At 37.4% G+C, this 14,300-nt stretch overlaps 2 protein-coding genes across 2 annotated transcripts; both read right to left on the reverse strand.

The window, feature by feature from the left end:
* Nucleotides 1–1,211: 1,211 nt before the first annotated feature.
* Nucleotides 1,212–6,014, reverse strand: LOC146139157 (left-right determination factor 2-like). Its single transcript, XM_083391715.1, has 4 exons — nt 5,681–6,014; nt 3,021–3,342; nt 2,162–2,407; nt 1,212–1,512 (listed from the first exon to the last, which is right to left on the reverse strand). Exons 1-4 carry the CDS (start codon nt 6,012–6,014, stop codon nt 1,212–1,214), a joined length of 1,203 nt encoding a protein of 400 aa, XP_083247841.1.
* Nucleotides 6,015–9,371: 3,357 nt separating this feature from the next.
* On the reverse strand, nt 9,372–12,355 carry LOC146139158 (centromere protein K-like). Its single transcript, XM_083391717.1, has 3 exons — nt 12,232–12,355; nt 11,325–11,503; nt 9,372–9,860 (listed from the first exon to the last, which is right to left on the reverse strand). The coding sequence occupies exons 1-3, from the start codon at nt 12,323–12,325 to the stop codon at nt 9,372–9,374; spliced, it is 762 nt and encodes a 253-aa protein (XP_083247843.1). The 5' UTR covers nt 12,326–12,355.
* Between the last annotated feature and the right edge of the window lie 1,945 nt (nt 12,356–14,300).

The raw sequence follows: 14,300 nt of genomic DNA on the forward strand, positions 1-14,300 counted from the left end.
GGAATTTGGTAATCTTGTCCACACCTACGCTTAACAAGTTCCTATAGCTACTTGCTTGTTTGAGCTTTATATACTTACGTTTCTTAAACGCGGCCCTCGGTTTTCCAGTGAAGCTGAAGGAGCATATCTTATTTTAATTATTAGCCAATTTAGCTGAAAATCTCAATTTCATTATAAATTTAGATGACTCTCTTCGTCGGCAACTCGCCACGGAGTGTCTTAGGGGAAAACAAGAAGTAAATAACCACATGCCTAGACCCTACAAAAAGAAAACGAAATGTTTGGTTTTGAAAACCACACAACTTTGAGCCGACAACTAAGTTTTCGAGATAAATCGATTTACTTCTATGCATAACACTTTAATACAATGGCATTGAAATCTATTAAATTTTGTAGGTTGCAACTGTTTTTTAACCTTTGTTCACTCCGACAAACATGAAATGGACTTCGATACAAAATAAGATTTTTATGGTTAGTTACGCATTTCTTAAAAAGTGTGCATTGCAAAAATCTTCAGCCCCTTAATTAGGTTTCCAAACAGTTTTGCGAACAATATGATACCTCTACACAGAAATCTGAAGAATCTTTTATTTACTTGTTTAGTTTACTCGTTCTATACTAGAGTGGCATCAAATTTAAAAAAGTTATAACCTGGCAAATTACCTTGGATCGTTTTACTTTTAGCTATTTTGCTCGTTTGTGCATAGCATAGGCGTCATTTAGTATCCAATCGCAATACAAAAATGTCAAGTGTCGGGCATCCCCAGTACATGCAATAATAAATCCAATACACACCCAAAAAATTCCGTTTGCGTTTATTATTGTGTATTAGATCGAGTGGGATGCAAAACATTGTTTCCAAAGTATTCTGTTTGCCTTTATGAACGACGTAAAAAATATAGTCGAAGAACTGCTTTAAACCCTTTATCAGATGGGAATCCCCCTTAGATTTTAACGTATTTTCAAATATTCAAAACTACTTGTTTTAAAACAATTTTTACGAATGTAGATCTTTGTTACAGCCCCATAGACTGATGCTGTTTGTTTCTTGAAAAAAAAAACTGTATGTATTTTAGCTGTACACACAGTTTTAAGCACGCACAAGACTTAGGGAAACGGGTGTTTTATTATTATAAAAAAGCAAGTAAAACAAAACTGGAACATAACAGAATGGCGACACAAAAACGCGAAAAAGCATCAAAGCGAGAGGCTTAGCCACACCTTTCCACCAACAGGTTCGGAATTTCTGCAACTCTTGCCCTAACCTTGCCATCAGCTCTCCGCACGAGATATACAACAGGTAGGGCAGCAGTCTCTGTAGCCACACATTGGGATCGAGTCGCCGCCAAGAATTCCCGCGGGCTTTTGGAGCGCGATTTCCCGCAGAAATGCTGCACGAATCCCGATGGTCGCACGATCCAAGCGCGAGACCAGTCAGTTTGGCGGAAATCGATTTCGCGTTTTTCCCGGCAGCATTTACCCCCAGAGCCTTTATTGTCGCAGTCGGGAGTCCTGGATCACAAAATACAAGAATTTTAATGTGTTTGTGCTTATTTTAGAGGCCCACTAGTTCTCATATGTTGTCAACTTCATTATGGTGCTTGGTTTGCACAAAAGGCTGGTTTAATCACTTGATACTTTTACTGTCTAAACTTTTTGCAAAAAAAGGTGAAAAATCGGGATTAAAATTGCAATGCTCGTTTCTACTTGCCAATTTTGAAATGCGTGAATCATGTTGCCTAAAATGTGGCGTAAAAGGTTTTAAATCCCTTGTAAATCATATTATTCTCTAAATCAGGGGTTCTTAAACTTTTTTTATCGCGGCCTCCTCAAATTTTGTTTGCTTCGCGCGAACCACAATAGGCAAGACATTTTTAAAACGACGTCATAAATATACGTCACAGTAAAAATTGACTTAATTTTGCTGATTTCGGTCCAAAAACGTGAAAGTGAAATGAGTCTAAATACATTCAGTGCAAATCGTTTTATTTTTAGTTAAACTGTTTTCTTTGAAAAATTGATTAGGCTAATTAAATATAGACTAAAATTTTAATTAGGCTTTCATGGAACCCCTAAAATTAGTTCACAGACCCGCAAGGGGTTCGTGGCCCCAGTTTAAGAACCCCTGCTCTAAATCAATAGAAAACAAGCATCTGCTTACCTTTCTCTTTCTTGTTCCTTCTTTGTATGGATCACAAGCTGTGGTCTCCTTGGCGACCCACGGGCAATTGACTGTCCAGCGAATCTGACCACCTGGGCCATCTCGGCCGCCCGGCGTCCAGGCCTTGCACTGTCCACCCGGACCTCGAAGGAGATCTTTCCATTCTTCCTGGATCTGGACCTGTGGTTCTGGAGGGCCCTAGTGATATCGAAGGAGTGCCATCCGGAGTCGTTGACCATCACCATTCTGTAAAGCGTGGAGAAAGGGTTGAAAGATTGTGTATCTAATCTCAATAATGAGTTTAAACTTAATGCTGACGAAACGTCCAAAATTGTTGTAAAAACGTGCCCAAAAGGTAATTAGGTTTGCTTAAGCCTGCTTCCAAAAGTATTGTAAAACGATACATTTTCACACAAAAAAGGATTTATTTGTCTCAAAACTCAATCATGTATATTTAAGAGGGTTATTACCATGTTCGAACAAGCTATAGGGTTAAATAAGGATTTATAGCGTGTTACAAAAGCCTTTTTTCTATGTTAGCACAATCTGCTTATGATTTTATTTTATGATCGGTAATATATCAACCGTCTCAAGCAGAAATGCACCTATAAATTATCCTACTAATCCCACTGGTCACGTTTTATTTTTAAAGTTGATTAAAAAATCGATAAGGTTCGCATTACTTTTACGGAAGCAAATGTTGTAAGAAAAAAAGTTTAAAAGTTGCTGCTAAAACAGATCAGATTTCAAATCTACCAACCTTGGATTTGTAAATTTTATTCAAAAGATAAATTTTTTATTTTTTATTCCTTATCCTAAAAAAGACGCCATAATATCGCGATTCCAAAAAACTACCAACCTTGAATTGATCAGATGAAATTGCTCGATTCCAAATCTACTCATTGTGACGTGAAAGATCGAGACTCTCGCGTGTCTTGTGGGATCATGAAGATGCTGGGGAGATGCGGAACCTCTTCTTCCTCCAGAAGGGAGCTCGACCCGGTTGTTCCTCGTGTCCCCTCCAATTCCTGTCGCAAGAGGGCGCCCCTTGAAGTTGCAAATCTTTTTGAAGAGTCGAAGTTCGGCAAGGAAGACGCTGCTTGCTCTTGGGATCTTCTGATCCAACGGGAAAACAATCCTCTCCTTGTGGGTGTTGGAGTAGACAACGTCGCCAAGTATTCCTGCAAACAGATGGAGTTTGAGGGTAAGGTTAAAATGTTTGCCTCCTGCCATGCGCAGCTTTTACCAGCCTCTACCCCTGGGGTTCTTAAACTTTTTTACCCCAGACGCCTAAATTTTTTTTTGCTTCGCGTGGACCCCGGTAGGCAAGAAATTTTCAAAAATGACGTCACAATCAAATAGACTTTTAGAAATATGCTGATGATTTAAGTAAAATGGAGTCTAAATACATTCAGCTGTAAAACGTTTTATTCTTTATTAAACTCTACCACCACCCAAACCCAAACGCTAATCGCAATCCAAATCACTAAATAATCACATATTGGTGCAAACATAACGGAGCGATCCGGTAAAATAGCCATTCCAAAAGTATTTGTACTTTTAAACACAAAGTTGCCGGACAACAAATTGAAACCAAGATGTTAAACTTCTATTGACTAGATAAATTTGGCCGACGACAGCTCGCAGCTCGGATTTGTTTTAAGCTGCAATACACATCTCGCGTCGCATCACCTGTTATTTTATCGCGTCGTTTCGCAAATGTTTAGATCGCGGCGCGCCAAAAATCGCGACCGACGTAACAATGCGCGTTTATAAAAACACAATAAAATCGATTGTTTCCCATTGTTTTGACGCAGTGCGCGAAAGTCGTTAGAGCGCCAATCGCGACAACGCGATTTTGTCGCAATATCTAAAACAATATCGTCCTTTGTCTTCCATTGTTTGACGATAAAGGTTATTGACGTGATAATAATGCAGACCGCTATCTACGATTTGTCGAGAATAAAGGACGATTAAGTGCTTTTGTTTTTCTCCGCGATTACGAGATACTCATTGTGATTTATATTGGCGATTTAGTTCTGTTGATTGCGGACATCCTACTTATACTTGTTGTGCTAAAATGTATTTATTTATAGCGGGTTTATTTATATTACAAAAAAATTGTAAAGTTGAAATTCGTGATATAATCACAACCTGGATTGTGAGTAAAAAGGATTTATGGCATCAGCGCGATTTTTTATGTTTATAAAATGATGGCGAACTTAATTTATTTTGTTAGAAAATCTACGCTTAAATAAACTTTTAAAAGTATTAACAATTATTTAAAGCACTGAAACTAATTTGTTGTAACATAACAGAGAAGACATAATAAAATTCCAACGAAGGTATTGTTCCACATAGAAACTGAAATTCCCTATTTATATAAATGGACGTTTAGTTTAAAAGTTAATCAGCAATTTTGATTTATGTAAATTATAAAGAAAATGCTGTAAAATAGCACTCAACTACTAAGCCATGGTTCCCAACAGGGGTTGACGTGTGTTGTTGTAGTTGCGTTAATTGTGACATTATTATGCATACCTTGTCAAAAATTCTAGAGGGGTGTGACAATTTATTTATTATTTTTGAGGGGTGCCGCAGGCCAAAAAGCGTTGGCAACCACTGTACTAAGCGATGAACGACATAACACACTTTAACCGAAATCTCCTGTTAAAATGAGTATCCCAGCACGTTTTATCCACTGATTACACAGCTGTCATTCGCTGCCGTCCATAAATTCTCGTCAAACCCTGCTGTCTGTCGCAATACACAATCAAGACCAGACACTGTCGTTATTTCGACGGTGACTTAAGAGTCTTTTTGAAGCTCCCGCTAATCTCTAAAGACTGGTCTCTTATCAGGTGAAGTACGTTCGTCTAGACTTCTGCCAGCATCGCTACTACTTTACGTGATGGTGTTGTTTTAACGCCAAAAGAAGGGAGTTTTTCCGATTACGAAATACCCGGGTATTTTGCTACAAACTCTTATGAAATTTATTGGCAAAATTACGATTTTATACCGTAATCGCTTGACGTTTACCGATTTTTAATTGCACAATTTGTATGTAATAAAGTTAAATGGACAATTTATTTGAATGATCTTAGTGTGTGCCAAAATAAATATGAAGTTTTTCGAAATTTATTCCCTAATTATAGCATAGAAATGTGGCATATTTGCATATATCAATATTCAGCATACGTCTAACTGCAGCCTCCACTCTCCAGACAATTATAAAATTAGCGGTATTTCGCCACTATAACTAGGCTTAAAACACAGTGGCTTGTATACATTAATGGCAGATTTCCTTGGGCAAAAAAGCTTTCTAAACTTAATTTAACGATATTTCCCACAAACTTGGGCTATTGTAAGCGGCGCGGAAGTCTAACTACAACCTCCAGCCATTAAGATTTATTTAAAACGTTCAAAATGATGCTTACGTCTATATGGGCTTTGATATTCATTCTACATATTACTACAACCTCCAGACAATTATAAAAATCAGCGGTATTTCCCACAAACCTGGGTTATTTTGAGCGGCGCGGAACATTGCTTCCAAGGACGGGCCTCCTGCCGATCTGAATTTCCTCTCCCGCACGATGTCGCTCTCGCGCAGCTGCAGCTTCCAGAGCATATTGTCGTACTTCCGGGTGACGCGGTCCGGAACAATGGCGGATGCAAACTCCTCCTCAGAGATGTCGGGAACAGATGAGAGTTTAAGATGCCCGAGGATTTGATCCCGCAGTATCTCGGACTTCTGCAGAGCGCTGCAAGTTGAGGTGATGAGACACGAAATCATTAGGGAGAGTAAATTCGCTTGAGCCAAGAAAGAAACGCCTGGGTTTTTAAACTGCATCTTCTTTTTGGGGATTTTATTGAAGTCGCCTGTTTAAAGGGTTAAAGAACCCTTTGCCTTGCAATTTTTGGTGGAATCTTTTGCTGTGGATTCTTCGAGAGTCTTTGACTTAGAAATTTTTCAAAAAAGTTTGTTTCAGAATTCTTCAAGAAATCTATTGCGTAAAAAAAACTCCAACAAATCTTTAGCTAGAAATGTCCTAAAAAGTACTTTTCTGTTGAAGTTTAAAATAAATTATTTTGCTGAATAAATTTTCGACATTTGTTTTTTCTTTATAAATAATATAGGCTACATAAGCTTTTTCTTTAGATATTTTAAAATATCATTTCCCTACACAAACTTGTACAATCTGAACCACGTTAATCTTCTTTGTACAATCTGAACTTGCTTTTAAATTGATCAGCGTTTTTCGCAAAGGCAGTGAAACCTCCACTCTTTGCGAATCCGGTCGCTGAATGTCCAGTCTTCGAGCTCACCTCATGTTATATAGAGCTGCGCAGCCGTCCAGGTGAAAGGAAACTACCCGCCGTGCCTTCTTCCGCGACAACAAGAAACAAAGAACTGCCGCTCGTCGACGCGTTTGTTTGATGCGTCGCGCGCCCCAGACAAGAGACGGTATTGTGACGTCGTGCAAGTTTGGACGGCAGCCGAAGATGTGTTTTATCGCGACGGTCTCCAGTTATCTGCTGATTGTCTGGGAGTTTCTTTTTGGTTAATTCCTACAACACTTTCTTCTATATTACATTACCTTTGCCACTCTTTAAATATTTCAAGCAAATTTTGATTTAAAAAAAAATATGTGTTTTATTGTTATCTGTTGATTTGTCCGGAATTTTTATTTTGCCTATTTGATACCGGTACCTCACTTTATTCTATATGACATTACCTTTGCATCTCTTTAAAAGTTTGTTTTTAAAAATGATGTATTTTATCGTAAGCGACTCCGGTATGTTTTTTGTTTTACAAAAAAGATTTGTCTTATGGCGGTTTATCTGCTGTCGAGTTTTAACTGCCCTTTTGATGGTTCAATCTCGGTACGGTAGTAATTAAAGTAGTACAAAAAAAACAACATAGTAATTGTCGAAACGGAACAAAGTTTGCAACTTCTTTCTAAATGATTTGTTAAGTAATATTTTAATACAAAAAACATTGTATGAGAATGATCTTTGCCTGAAATACAATCATGTTTTTGGCAAAGTTTTTGATCGCAGCCGAAAACATATGTGCGGCTCCCTGATGAAATACAGCACCTAACTTAAAAGGGTATAGATTTATATTTTGCCGCAAACTATTTTTTGCACTCACGGTATTGTTAGATGTCCAGAAATTATCCATAATCTGATCGCGGTTTACAATTGTTTTTCATAATTGGCCAGACAGGCGAACGGATGTTATTTTATCGCCTTTGAGGTACAACGCAATTATTTCTTATCTGCCGCCTGTCACTCCTATAATTATCGAGGCTGGAGCCGTCTTATCACCATTTCCGCGTCATGCTATCATATCTTTATGGACAATTAATAAAAAAGCAAAAGTCTTACTGACGCGAAGTTTGCTTTATATTGAAAGTAAGAACAAAACATGTTCCTTTTTGCGTTTGAGTGTAGCCTACTTAATAAATAAAAAGTTGATGACAACTGTGTTTTTTAGGGCAAAACTGCTTTTAATTATTTAAATAAAATCATATCATATCATGCTATCAGTCAAAAATCAAGATTGGTGAATCAGTGAAACAAACAAGTTTGGATGCTATATAGCGCGATCGTTACTAGTTTGTTGACCAAACTTATGGCCGTTTCTGTTTTAGAATTTCATCACAATGAAGAGCACACACTATACTTACTTTGCTCTTCAAGATAATCTTATTGCGCATCTTGGTTTAAATAGGCTTAGCTACAAAAATATGGGAACGGTGGATTTTGGTTCGTCGACGTTGGAAGAAAATTAATAACAATAATTCAAGCAGTTTAAATATGAACATATTTCTGTAGGTGAAATTTTTGAAATAAAATCTCAAAAGTTCAGGCAGTTTCGATTAGGACATCGCAAAAGATGAAAGGAGATTACTTATCTGTCAATTCAAACTTTGCTAATAACCGAGTCTGGAACTAAATTAATTTAATTTCCCTGTTTTGATTTATTTCTTTGAAGCGCTTGCGCCGCTCGCTGATTTCAAGTTAATCAAAAACTAAAATTCTGCCGTAAGATTGTGATTTGTCATGTACATAAGTGTACTTTTATTACTAGCAAAAAACAAAATGAAAAACGGCCCACATTCCCACACGAAAAGAAAAAACACAACAAAAGGAGAATATTTTTGACGAATTTCGCCTTTTTAACATAAAGGCTCATTAAACTGAACATTTCGTAGTTTGAATAAAACGAACTAAATTACCTAAAATGGTCGACTCTAATATGAACAAATGTAAGGGATTCCCTTTATCAAGTATATATAAAAAATATCGTAAAACAAAATTCTAAAAAACGAAAAAAAATGTTTCGCAAGAATAAAAATCATGTCGCAACGAAAGAAGTATTAATATCCCCATAAAAACAATATATTTTCTACACAAGGCAAGGAGATCTCTCTACGCTATATTGGCATTTTATGATACTCCAAGAAACCGCAACGCTTAAGACAGTGCTTCTCAACCTATGGGTCGCGACCCCAAAATTGGGTGGCTGTTTGATTTGGTTGGGTCGCCGACCGCAGTAATTCACATGTTTATAATAATTGAGATTGTTTCTGAGCAAGATTTCTCAAGTAGGAAAATTAAGGAAGCAATACAAAACATGTCCATAATAATAAATTCTTTATGCTATAGCCTAGTTTTTGTTCGTTTACAAGGAGCTTTTTTAGTTTGCTTATACAAGAAAACAATTGGGTCGCCAAACCTTAGTCCTAATACTTCCACTTAATATTTGGGTCGCCGCGAAAAAAGGTTGAGAAGCACTGGCTTAAGATGATCTTTTTGAAAAAACAAAAAATATTCTTGTTCGGAAAATATGAAATTCTTTGCCTATATAAAAACATCGCGAAATTATTCTTTAAAAAAATCATATCGAGCAAATACCTACTCGAGAACACGTTAATAGTGATTTGCCCTTTGACAACCATGAAAAAAACCTTAAATGTAAGTGTGCGAGTCGGCCTTCGTTACTAATCCCCCCCCAAAAAAAATCGAAATCGCTTCCATAGGTTTTTGTTGATTTTAATGAATTGGGTAAATTAAATACAATTTAACAAAAAAAAAATTTTTTTAACTAATGTAATGCCTAAAAAAGCGATACTATTCTTGTAGTCGAGAACACCTTAGTAATGATTTGTCCTTTGCTAAGCACCAAAAAAAAAACACCTTAAACATAATTATCCGCCAGTTTTATGCGCCCATCATCACTCGGATGTCTTACAGCAACCCCAAACCTCAACAGGACCTCGACATATTGGGGCCAGTGCCTCGGCCCCAGGGTAAGATAGGGGTCCTGTGAACGCCCGAACATAAGTTCAACCAACTCCTCCAATATTTGCCTCATCGATGTGTATTTTCTCGACTCCATTAAGTCCACAACGCTCATTTTTTCACCGCCTTTAAGCATCCGGTCTTTGGCGCTCGGAGCCGGAAATTGTTGGTCTAGGAATTCCTCAGTGCTACGTTTTACGGCCTCAAGGTTTTCCAAGTGTTTTCGTTTTGCTTCTTGGAGATTTTTTTTCGAGTTGCGCGGATCGCCGCCGGCCTTTTCCGCCAGATGTCGCTGCAGGGCGGCGTGTACTTGCTCCTGGCGAGCTCTGGATGACGAAACCTGCTCGATGCTCCGTTCGCAACCCTCGATTTGAACGGCGATCAACTATAATAAGGAGTTTATGAACACTAAATTACAAAATACTCTGGATCAGTGTTTCCTAACCCTTGGCAACCTGTCGAACCCCTTTGTTATTCTGCAAGCGTTCGTCGAACCCCAAATTTTCACTCAGTATTCGTTTCTTCCTCCTAGCAGCTGAAACTAGGCATAATCAAATTATAAACTTGCATTTACATAGGTTAAATTGGCCAAACTTTCAATTAACAACGTTACATGACACCTTGGCGCATAAAAGAGGTTCGAATTTAGCTTAAAATAACATAATTTATGTTTCAGAGGACGTTCTCGCCGAACCCTTGAAACAGCTGCATCTAACCCCAAGGGATCGATCGAACCCTGGTTAAGAACCTCTGCTCTAAGAGTATAGGACAAGTGTTGGCACTACTACTTGGCGGGCTGCAGAGTCGGACTCGAGGCTCGAGTTGGTTTATTTTTCTGGAGTCAGACTCGAGTAAGACCACGTAAAACTAACAGAGTCCGACATGCGCTTGCGCAGTACCAAATTTTGAAACTGATATGGCCACCAACTGTTTGTAAAGGTGGAATAGCATTCGGAGGAATATTTTCCAACCATGTATTGTGAGTACATATATTATACCACACCACTGTAAGCGGATCGATGAATATCCATCTTATTTTAGTTACGTAAATTGGTGAAATACAGGCTGTAGAGTCAGGGCCGGACTCAGGATTCAATGAAATCGCACTGGGCGGAGTCGGACTCAGGTTTATTTTTAATCGACTCCGCAGCCCTGCCAGTTGGCATTGGCATACAACCCTAGTTGGTACCCTACCTGTATTTTTTTAATGGTGATTATTTAACAATCAACCAAATTTGCTTATCGCTAGGAGTGAAATAAACACTCACCTGAAACAAATTGCTTTTGCTTTAGTCAAGCTAAAAGGTATTACTAATTTGTAAGTCTGTTGCCCGATTGCCGTAAAATCAATAAAAATAAAAAAATAAAACGATTTGGTCATGTAGGGAATTTAAACACTTGTTGCTTATTACCAGGCTGGCAAATTGAGTTTTAGTTCAATCGTGACATTTTGCATCTAAATGTATTTTTTCCTCAAGCTGTGGTGCCATTAGTTGAGCGATGTTAGTTCACGATGTTTTGGGGGAAAACAAATTGCATTTGCTGAAGCAAACGGGTGAGTAAAAATCTTAGCCCTAGAGCTTAAGAGTAAAATTGAAAATTTCACAGGTTTAATAAAGTGGAGTCACTTGGCTCCTAGAAATAGATTCCTAAATTTAAATAATTCTCTTAAAATTCTTGAATCACTTAAAGTCACTAAAATGAAAAGAATAGGACCGAATTTCTATAAAACTGTTGTTTAGCATTTTTTTTGCGGTTATCCTAAGTGGGCAATCCCAGACTTACCATGTAAATAAATGTGACATTCTTGTAAAACAATAAAAACATACTAATTACACATTCAAATTACCGTAATGAGGTCTTCGTTTTGTGAAATCATCCTGTTCAACTCGTCTGATAAACCCCCAGGGTTGGGAAAAGTCATCGAAGCAATGTGATCGTGTTTTTCTCTTGCTTCTAGCTCACCTTTCAAACTTGCAAGTTTGTGTTCCAGGAGCTGATTAGGTCTCTCTGCCACTTCTGGTGAATCTAAACCAAATTGGAAACTTTGGATTTTGTGCAGAGGAGATAATTTTGCAGATTGAAATTGTGCCGCTGCAATAACATTTCCGCTTAAATTTTGCGCGCTGTAATAACGTTATTTCCGTTATTTGTAAAATTTGCAGGACTGAAAATAGAGTACTAAACTGAAAACCATTAGCATGGTGAAAGTTTGGCTCGTTTCAGTGATTCTTTGCGGTTGACAGCATTTTCTGTTGATTTTACACAAAATGCGCAAATCTGACCGCGGCCGAGTCAGAAACTGCTCAGAACATTTATTCAGGCCTAAATTTCCAACCTGGAATCTAAACACATTAATAATATGTTTTGTTTTTGAAATCGGTGGTTCACAAACGTGGTTCTCTTTTAATGCTTAGGGGTAAAAAGAAAACTTTGGATTCTTTAAAATTATAATTTTGCTCCATTGATAGGCTGCTGAAATAATTATTTGTGTTCAAATTTAAAATAAATGAACCGCTTGGCGAAATGTGAGCTACTAAAGGTGCCAAATGTATTTATATTTTCTGCAGGGGGTCATAAGCTAAAAATACGAAACCATTATTTTCAATGGAATAAAATTACATCTGTGCAACAGTTTCACATAATAACAATGGCATTTTATAGTTCAAAATTAACCACAGTAATTAAAGAAAATATGTTTGTATATTTCTAAGTACACATAGCTGCAAAAATAGTTGATTGTTTTGCATGATTACCACTTTGATTTTGTTGCTTGACGGAGAGAATTTGACGGGCGACTTCATCAATTTCTTTCTCGAAATCCTGGCACTCAGCAAACTTCTTAGCCATTTTTTAGTCTGCTAACTAAACACTTTAAACAAACATTTTGCATAGGCCTAAATGACTTTTGTATTGTCTAAAAATATAATATAATTTTTCCTGTAGAACGAACAACTTACACATTTTTTGACCAAAAAAAAAATTGAGTTTTAGCATCACGCCAAGTTAATATGCAAAATAATAGTTTAATAATAAATAAAGGTATATAAGCTAAAACTTAACTTTTAAATAATTCAAGCGTAGACCATTTCCAAGGTATATAAAAAAAAATCGGTATCAGTTGCCAAATTGTAAAAAAATCGGATATCGGCCGATCCCTACTTGTTAGCGCTGTAAACTCTCAGACAAAAATGTGGTAGGATTCTAGAGTAGCGCCAAAATGTTTTTCAATGAATAAAATTGATACGTTCCTGATAAAACTGCATGTTTCACTTTGACTTGAAAATTTTATAGTTATCATTTTTTTTCATGTCGGTGAAATTTTTGCCAGAATTTGTATGAAGCAAAGGATACAAGAAATCTACCAGGATCAAATTGCAGCATTGTAGTTTTCTGGCAGAGCTTTTAGGATTTTTTGTGGAAAATTAAATGTGAATGGCATCGGCAAATAAAGAAAAATTGGCGCTCTTTCACTATTGTACGTGAAAAGTTATGCAAAAAAAAATAATAATAATACCGCATACCACAACACATATTGTTTGGGTTAGGGTGCGGGTTAGCGTTTGGGGAGGGTGGGCCAAGTAATATTATGTTTATTATTAATAATACCTTGACCCACCCTCAACCAAACGCTAACTCGCACCCTAACCCAAACAATATGTGTTGTGGTAAGCGGCATTTGAAGAAAATTTTTTTTTTATTAATTTTTACGTACAATAGTGAAAGAGCGCGGAAAAATTCATGCTGAATGCTGACATGAACAAAGCATGTTGGGATTTGTAAAATTAGGAGCATTTAAATTGATAGAATATTGTTTGTTGTAAATGATTAGATGGTGACAACTGACGTAAATTTGTTTAGCAAAAGTTTTGTAAATATATATTTTTTTCTAACCAATAAGCTTCGCGCCAAATTTTCGCCACCAGATCACTACGCGACTGACGAAAAGTACTTTTATATTTGGCCGCCATATTGTGTCTGGAATACTTTGGTGGTGCAGTTTGCTTTAATCAGTGTCTATCTATTAACAATAGAAAGGCACTGCTTTAACCATGCATATTGTGCTGTGGTGTTCCCGGAGGTTTATACCTGGCGTTTTTTGAAAGGTACCCGTACAGATTAATCATAACTTCATGAGAAAAGTAGCACGAAAAATACACACCAAGACAGGAAATTTGACCATTTATAAGAGGGGTCACCAAACAACAACCCCGCTATAGTTTTAGGACCAACTACAGAATAATAAAGGGTGGCATCGGTCTGGAATTGGCAGTTTTGGTGTCGAAGTTAGGGCGATTTTTAGTTTGAACAGCGCCGTGGTGGGTAATAGGTGGGGTTAGGGTTTAAGTATTGTTTGAGGTTATATAAAAAGCTTGTGTATATTTGAACAGGGGGGCCTGACCACCGTTGCTATCTCAGTTTTACTAAGTCGAAACTAAAACAAAATGTCTTTGTATTTCAAAGGGCATAGCCTTCTTTCAGGTCGCTTATAAATTTTATTGCAGCCTACAATCGAAAAATTTTCAGCATAACTTCGATTTCAATGAAACAACTTACAGCGCAGTAAAACACGTCTCGCAAGCATGGCTTTCCTATTGTTGGGTCTAGTTCCCCTTTTTCTAGCAGCCGCGTGAAACTATACAGCAGAAGAACGACTGCGTTGGGTATTTGCTGGGTCAAAATGCCGGTTGGATTTGCCAAACCGGGCCGGGAACGAAAGAGTATCCAGGTGGAATATTTAACACTTTACCAGGCGAACACGCTATAAGCACAAACTGGCATGTGTCGCTCTCTACAGTTGTATAGACCTTAATCTGACCATTTT

This window comes from Ascidiella aspersa, chromosome 6 (genome assembly GCF_963924565.1).
Source record: "Ascidiella aspersa chromosome 6, kaAscAspe10.2, whole genome shotgun sequence".
NCBI classification, from domain to species: domain Eukaryota; kingdom Metazoa; phylum Chordata; class Ascidiacea; order Phlebobranchia; family Ascidiidae; genus Ascidiella; species Ascidiella aspersa.